Raw genomic sequence first — 8,963 nt, 5'->3', positions numbered from 1 at the left:
GTAAAAGAAGGCAAAAATATTTCTAAATATGTTTGTTACTGTTTTTAATAATTCAGACACTGATAGGCAATCATGATGGCTATGGCACTATCATACAGATTATATGTATTCTTTGTATTTTAGATTATATTCTTATTTTAGGTAAAGATAATTATTTAACGATAAATACATCGGGAATAGAAACTCAAAACGTGACGAACATTGGACAATATATTAAATTACTTCCTTGGTAAATACTCAGCAAAATTATGATCTAAAATACAATAACCTTTAACTTCTTTCACTGCTTAATAGAATAACAGTCTTATGGACTTAGTATTATATAGTTCAAATTCCTGATTCCTTATGACGTTAACATGGTTTTATATGCAATATTTAATTAAGATATAACTAATTTAGTCTACACTTAAGAAAGTGTTTGTGTTACTAGAAACAAAGCCCAGATTTCATTTGTTTGTTCTTCCTTGTGCCTTTCAGCAGGTTTCTGCCATGAGTGACAGGGGAACAAACAATCACTCGGAAGTGACTGACTTCATCCTTGTAGGCTTCAGGGTCCGCTCTGAGCTCCACATTCTCCTCTTCCTGATCTTTCTGTTTGTGTATGCCATGATCCTTCTAGGGAATGTTGGGATGATGACCATTATTATGACTGATCCCCGGCTGAACACACCGATGTATTTCTTCCTAGGCAACCTGTCCTTCATTGATCTCTTCTATTCGTCTGTTATTGCACCCAAAGCCATGATCAACTTCTGGTCTGAGAGCAAGTCCATCTCCTTTGCAGGTTGTGTGACCCAGCTCTTTCTCTTTGCCCTCTTCATCGTGGCAGAGGGATTTCTCCTGGCAGCCATGGCCTATGACCGCTTCATTGCCATCTGCAACCCACTCCTCTACTCTGTCCAGATGACAGCACATCTCTACACGCAGTTGGTGGCTGGTTCCTATATTTGTGGCTGCTTTAGCTCAATTCTTTTGACCAGCGTGACATTTACTTTGTCCTTTTGTGCTTCCCGAGCCATCGACCACTTTTACTGTGATTACCGTCCACTTCAAAGGATTTCTTGTTCTGATATCTACTTTCTTAAGGTGGTTTCTTTTTTCTTATGCAGCATTATTATTTTGCCTACCATAATTGTCATTATTGTGTCCTATATGTATATTGTGTCCACGGTTTTAAAGATAAGATCCTCTGAGGGACGTAAGAAAGCCTTCTCCACTTGCAGTTCACACCTGGGAGTCGTGAGTGTGTTGTACGGTGCTGTGATTTTTATGTATTTCATCCCTGATAGATTTCCTGAGCTGAGTAAAGTGGCCTCGTTATGTTACACCCTAGTCACTCCCATGCTGAATCCTTTGATTTACTCCCTGAGAAACAAAGATGTCAAAGAAGCTTTGAGAAAGATTCTAGGGAAAAAAATACTTTTATTTAATTCTATCTTAACAGTGACATAACTGAAAGACATGGGTATTATGACAGTCTAGGGAGGCATTGACACAAAGAATGCACCAATGATTTTGAAATATTTAAGTAGAAAGTTTATTTATTTAAATCCCTTGTACTTATAGCTGAAGAATACATTTGGTCTATATTTTGTCTAGCTGTTGATTTTGGGATGGAATGGCTTTCTCCATACTTCATCCTCATTTGAGTAAAGACAATGATTGCCATGTAATTTGATTTTAAGGAAAATATATTCCAAGTTTGCTGCTGGCTCTCTAAGGATGATGTTGGGATGTATTGTCTATCTTGAGTCAGTAACAAATGTTATATAGTGTATATAATCAGTAGATGTAACAAAATCTGATATAATAAGACAGATCAAAATATCAGATTTACTGAAAAAAAAAAAAAACCTTTCCGAATGCTGAGTGAGAGAAACAGATACTCTGTAGAGTGTACAGGGCCCTGAAGGTGACATATGAGCCACTCTCCATTGTGTAGGGGCTGAATGATTGACACACTTATTAAGTGGTTTTTCTGACTTAGAGTAATTATTCTTGCAAATCCTCCCTTTCACAAGACAACTGTAATGAAACTGAACCAAAAATAAAGACAATTCATTTTTTTGTTATATATGGCCTAGTAAGAGTTAATTCATCACATTGATAATTATTGAATTTTGATGCCTTCTTGTCCTATGAAGTTTCCTATGTATGAATAATGTCAGTCCTAGCTCACCATCAAATCAAGGGAAAATAGCTATAGAGAACTAAACTGCCATATGTTAGTCCAGTGAAAAAGACATTTATGGAAAATACAAAGAAAGTGTAGTCTCTAAAGGTGAGTGGTTCTATGGTCAAAGAACACTTCCTAAGCACATTTTAAAGCAAATAGCATTAACTCAAGTGAAATAAATAGCTTTCTGTGCACATGGAGAAAATAACTTGATGGTGAACTTCATGTGGTTTATAAGTGATTTGTAACACACAAGACAAAGAGTGAAGCATGAGACTTAAAGGGAAATTCATGGAAATCATACAGACCTATATGTCAGGCCAAGAAAGCTGACCTTTATTCTGTAGACGGGGGTAAGCATTGGGGAATTTTAGAAAGACAGTATTGTATTGAAATTGTCATTATACGAAAATCATACTGGTAGCTTTGAGGAAGGTAAGTGCTCTTTGGGAGAAGACGGTAATCCCAGAAAGTGTGTGGTCATCCAAGAGGTTATGGTGGCTCTAATGGAGGGAGTCTTATTAGGGACAGTGAAGAAAGATGACCTTTAGAATGGAAGGTAAAGTAAGCTGGATACTGATTGCTGGTTGGTCACATTTGAATAACCTAGAAGTGAATAATGACTCTAATGTCTGAGCATCTGTGCTGGAGAAATGCTACCTCATAATGAGGAAGGAAATATAAGGGTAAGAATAGTTCATCGGGAAGAGTTAAGAAAATAAGCTCAGGTGTCAGAGCTTTCAAATTCTTTTTGCCTCCTGCAGCTTCAGGTAAGTTACATAGTATCTCCACATTGTTATTTCCTCCTGAAAAAATGGGGTGTATAAGAGAATCTCCACCGTAGAGTCACTTGAATGATTGAATTATGTAAATTTCATATTTTTGTTAAATCCACATCAGATTTGTCTTTTCCTCCTGCTCTCAACGCTATTCATGTTACGTCTGAGAGAGGAAGACACTCACTTTCTCTGCCTCTTTCTCTTTACTCTGTGCCATGAAGTGTCCCCAGCTCTCCAAGTGTATCTGCTTTCATTTCCTTACACAGAGATTGAGAAAAGTTTACTAGTTATTTCAGTCTTTACCTTTCTCTCTGTAGAAAATTAAAGGAAAAGACTAAAATGACCAAAAAGGCAACAGAAGCCCCAATTATTTTTTTCTAATTAGTGTTTTTATGTAATGTACATTTTAGCTAGCCAACATATAAGGCAATATTGGTTTCAGGAGTAGAATTCAGTGACTCATCATTTACATACAACACCCAGTGCTCATCACATGTGCCCTCCTTAATGCCCATTACCCATCTAGCCCATCCCCCAATTAAATGCAAAATAGAATCTAATCATCAAATGCTGTATCTAGTCATCTCTATGCCCATGTCTTTCTCTAGGTATCCTCTTTATAATTTAACATATGCATCTCTTACACCCAGATTTAAAAAAAATGCAGATTACTAGGGAAAATAGAGGTCTTACTAGGTAGAAAACCTTGATGAAGATTTTTAGATAAATGGTCACTGTGCCAAGATGGTGTCTTGTCTCGGGGTGCCTGGGTGGCTCAGTCGGTTAAGCGTCTGACTTCAGCTCAGGTCATGATCTCGCTGGGTTTGTGAGTTCGAGCCCCGCGTTGGGCTCTGTGCTAACAGCTGAGAGCCTGGAACCTCTTTCAGATTCTGTGTCTCCCCCTCTCTCTGCCCTCCCAAGCTCATGCCCTGTCTCTCTCTGTCTCTCAATAATAATTAAACATTAAAAAAAATTTTTTTTAAAAGATGGTGTCTTGTCTCTTTCCTGAGATGAGGAAGAAAGATGTTTAGGATGAGAGAGTCACATTTTACTAACCCTTCCCCATGAGTAAAGTGCAGAATCACTCGTGACAACATTCAGGTCCTATAATGGAATGAGCCTACAAAGAAAGAGGCTCCTCATCCTTTGAATCATCATCTATTGGAAATGAGTAATGCTTTACCAAACTGAGAAAAAGAACCTAACAATAGGGTTGACTGTTAGGAGAACAATGTTCCTTTATACTCACCATATGCTGCACCCCACAACCACCATCGGACTCACACGCACATATGTACAAACATTACCGTGGTGTCTCTGTCTCCGTCCCTCTGTCTCCATCTCTGTCTCTGCCTTTGTCTCTGTCTCTTTCTCTCACCCAGACACACACACACACACACACACACACACACACACACACAAGACGAACACCAAGAAAGATCACTGGATGTAAAACTGAACCTAGAACAATATACACCCAATGTCATGCAGCTGACTCAGAAGAAAATCCTCAGGTTGATGCAGAAGCTAACAGACCTCACCGTGACAAGGTATGTACAATAATTTTTTAATTCTGACCTTTTCCCTTTTCCTGATGTCAAGAAATGTCTGTGTTGCTATAAGAATTGCATTCTTATATTCTGTTCTCTCTTCTGTTAGGAAATTACTCTTCTCCTTTTTCTTTGGATTCAAGGAGGATGCATGTGCTGTACAGTGTTAAGTTCTTAAAGCAGGGATATATTGAATAATAATGATAATAATAGTAACTAGTATGCTAGTAACTAGTAACCAGTAAATGAATCAAAATAGATACATAAATTGGGGCGCCTGGGTGGCGCAGTCGGTTAAGCGTCCGACTTCAGCCAGGTCACGATGTCGCGGTCCGTGAGTTCGAGCCCCGCGTCGGGCTCTGGGCTGATGGCTCGGAGCCTGGAGCCTGTTTCCGATTCTGTGTCTCCCTCTCTCTCTGCCCCTCCCCCGTTCATGCTCTGTCTCTCTCTGTCCCAAAAATAAATAAACGTTGAAAAAAAAATAAAAAAAAATAGATACATAAATGTACAAACAAACATATATGTATATGTAATTCTTTGAATATGATATATGCATTATAGGACCACTTATAAACAAATCAAAGTTGTCGCACAAGTCATGTAAAAATCATTTTAATATTTATAGCTAATATTTTAATTTTTGGATTACATGATTTTTTATTAAGGTTTTTATTTTAATTCCAGTAAAGTTAACATACAGTGTTATATTAGTTTCAGGTGTACAACAGAGTGATTCAACACTTCCATACATCCTTATCAGTGCTCATCATGATAAGTGTACTCTTTTAAATTTTATTTATTTATTTTTTTAACATTTATTTATTTTTAAGAGACAGAGAGAGTTGGAGCATGAGCAGGGGAGGGGGAGAGAGAGAGAGAGATACAGAATCTGAAGCAGGCTCTAGGCTCTGAGCTGTTTGTTAACACAGAGCCCAATGCGGGGCTCGAATTCACAAACTGCAAGACCATGACCTGAGCTGAAGTTGGACTCTCACCGGACTGAGCCACCCAGGCGCCCCATGATAAGTGTACTCTTAATCCCTTTCACCTATTTCACCCACCCTCTTGTTTAAATCTTTATGTACATAAGGCACGTCTTCAAACTCATCTGATGACTTCCCATTAAATGTATAATTATACCTGACAGTCTGTCAATAACTAGTAAAGTTTTCTTAATATAAATGATAGTGTTGATGGTAGTGAATCCTCACTCCACACCTGCTATGCTAACAATTATAGTAAAAGGTTTGAGCCTACTTTTATCACTGAGATTTTTTATATAATAAACATCTTCTGTGTTCAGTAGTTTCCTGCTTTTGGCCAAAATTAAAACTTCAATCCACCCCCCCCCCAAAGAGAGAGAAAGAGAAAGAGAGAAAGAGAGAGAGAGAAAGAGAGAGCGAGCAACATCTCTGAGTCATTGCTCTAAAATGTAACTCCTTCAACCTAAAATACAAGATCTGACCAATTCTTTCTTCAACCACTGTATTGAGACAGTTGGTATAAAATAAACTGTATTCCATCAGAGTATACAATTCTGAGTTTTGGCAGTTTTATACATCAGTGAAACCCTCACCAGACTAAGATCCCTAACTTTTATTTTAAAGTTTATAAACCTTTACTTAAGTAATATCTACACAGAACATGGGGTTTGAACTGATGACCCTGAGATCAAGAATCACCTGCTCTTCCTATTGGACCATCCAGGAACCCCAAGATACAGAAGTTTTCTATCACCTCAGAAAGATTTATCATGCCCCTATTTAAGTCATGCCTCCTTCCAATCCCATTCCCAGATAACCAGTGATCTGATTTGTTTTTTTGTTTGTTTGTTTGTTTGTTTGTTTGTTTTTTGCACATCCATCTATTTATCTACCTATTTAACCTGCATGTCATATGCACTCTTTCCTGGAAGGCTTCTTTAAGTGAGTGAAATGAATTTGAATTTATTCCTTTTGTCATGTGTAGAAGTAATTCACTCTTTTTATTGGTCAGTAGCATTCCATCTTTAGTTGCATGTATACACCAAATTTTGTTTATGCACTCTTAAATTGATGGGCAATTGATTAGATACTGTGAATAAAGCCAATATGAACATTCACATGACATGTATTTGAACCAGGGCCTACTCTGTCTCCCCCCTCTCCCAGCCCAGCATGATAGGAAGCACACAGGCAAGTACAGACTCCTCTTCCCCTAGATCCCAGTCAAGGGCTACCCTATCACCTTGAGAGTGGCAGTCTGAAAACATTTCTTACCCCTTCCAGCTCCATGCTACAGAAGCTCCACTCAAGGCAATAGTAGCTAAAAGGTCTAGAGATCTCTACCTCTACCCAGCATCTATTCATAAGATAGAAGGTCTACCCCAAGCATGATAGGCCAAGCATTATAGGGCTCAACTTCAACTGAGTCAGTTCAAAGGATAGAGGTTTTTCACCAGGAGAGATAAGCTTAGAAGACCATAGGTTACTGACCTCAGCAGAAACCTGCTCATAAACCAGGGAGTCACTGTGAGAGAACTGAACCATGCTCCTGTTCCAGTTCCAGAACAGTTGAGCACAGGTTTTACCTGGAATGAAAGGCAGGCAGTAATAACAGAGGCTCCAAACTCTCCTCAAGTGAACTGACTTTATTTGGAACAAAGTGTGGGAACATTCTAGCTTAAGTGACTCTCAAACACAATGCACATTTGGTGATAAGACATTAAGAGGAGTCTGGTAGCTCCATGAGAGCAAAAATCTAAGTGTAGACCCACTCCAACTAGATGTTTATTAGAGAGAACCAGGTAAGGAGACAGCTAAGAAGCCCCTTCTGGAATTAGTGCAAACCTCTAAGACTGGCCTTAACGACCATCCTTGCAGAGGGGGCAAAACAATTGGATCAGACAATGGAGAAATATGTGTCCCACAATGTTTTCAAAACAATAGAACGAGGAGAATTCCTGGAGTCTCTGTGCTCAGTGGAAAACCTACAGAAGCACATCACTCAACAAAATGATCATGGGAGGACATAGCAGAAGCTAGCCTCAATAAAACCACTGTCATCCAAGAGTATGCACAAACCTAAGCCTGTGCCTCTGGGAAGGGACACAAAGGGTTTCTCAGAGCAAATAGATTTGAATAATACAGTCAAAAAAACCAAAACAGAAAAAAATGACAAAAATACAAAAATTATTTCAAAAACACATTCTGGAGTTTAAAGGTACAATGACTGAAAGATGTTGTATAGTGGGAATCATGCAGCATGTACCGTTTCAGATTGGCTTCTTTCATTGGATAACATGCATTTACAGCCACATTTACATGTCCTTTCACAGCTTGAAAGAGCTCGTTTCTTTTCTTTTTTTTTTTTTTTTACCTTATTTATTTTATTTTTGAGAGAGAGAGAGAGAGAGAGGGGGCACGAGTGGGGGAGGAGCAGAGGGAGAGAGAGTGAATGTTAAGCAGGCTTCCCACCCATCATGGAGCCTGAGGCAGTTTGATCCCAGGACCCTGAGATCATGACCTGAGGCAAATCAAGAGTTGTATGCTTAATGGAATGGGCCAACCAGGGGTCCCTTAGCTCATTTCTTTTTACCTCTGAATATTATTCTATTGTCTAGATATATCACAGTTTAGTATTCTTTACCTGCCAAAGGACATTTTCATTATTTCCATGTTTTTGCAATTATGAATAAAGCCACTAGACACATTCATGTGCAGGATCTTGTGTGGACATGAGAGTTTTCAACTTGTTTGAGTAAATATCATGGAGGACAATTGCTGGATTGTATAGTAAGAGTATGTATAGTAAGAGTAAGAGTATGTTTAGTTTTGTATGAAATTGAAAAACTTTATTCCAAATTAGCTGTACCATTTTGCATTCACCATAGCAATGACTGAGGATTACTGTTCCTCCGCATCCTTGCCAGCGTTTGGTGGCATCAGTAGTTTTTATTTTGGCCATTGTAATAGAGTGTAGTGGTAGTAGCTTACTGTTCTTTCTTTTTGTTTCTTTTTAATTAAGACTTCAATTTTTTTATAAAAGTTTAAGGTAGAGAGATTTACCTATCTCCTGCCCTCACACATGCATACCTTCTACCATTGCCAACATTCCCCACCAGATTGGTATGTTTATGACAATTGATGAACCTATAATGACACCTATTATCCTCAAAAATCCAGTTTGCTTAAGGGTTCACCCTTGGTATCATATGGGTTTGGACGAATATAAATGACATGTATCCGTAATGATGGAACCATACAATCTTTTGTCCTAAAAAATCTTTTCTGCTCTGGTGTTCATCCCTTCCCCAACCCACAGCCCTAGCAACCACTTATCTTCTTTCTCACTCTATAGTTTTGTCTTTTTCAGAATGCCATATTTGGACCACACATAGGTATTCTTTTCAGAGTGGCTTCTTTCACCAGTAATAAGTATTTAAGATTCCTCCTGGTCTTTTCGCAGCTTGATAGTTCA

The 8,963-nt window shown here is 38.5% G+C and overlaps 1 protein-coding gene across 1 annotated transcript; it reads left to right on the top strand.

Moving 5' to 3' along the window:
* The first annotated feature begins 474 nt into the window (after nucleotides 1-474).
* Nucleotides 475-1,452, top strand: LOC121038994 (olfactory receptor 9K2-like). Its single transcript, XM_040489013.1, has one exon. It carries the CDS (start codon nucleotides 490-492, stop codon nucleotides 1,450-1,452), a length of 963 nt encoding a protein of 320 aa, XP_040344947.1. The 5' UTR covers nucleotides 475-489.
* The last annotated feature ends 7,511 nt before the right edge of the window (nucleotides 1,453-8,963 follow it).

The sequence above is a fragment of the Herpailurus yagouaroundi genome, unplaced genomic scaffold, assembly GCF_014898765.1.
Source record: "Herpailurus yagouaroundi ecotype Mexico unplaced genomic scaffold, PumYag 166, whole genome shotgun sequence".
Taxonomy (NCBI): domain Eukaryota; kingdom Metazoa; phylum Chordata; class Mammalia; order Carnivora; family Felidae; genus Herpailurus; species Herpailurus yagouaroundi.
This window is presented reverse-complemented; position numbering and strand designations above follow the sequence as displayed.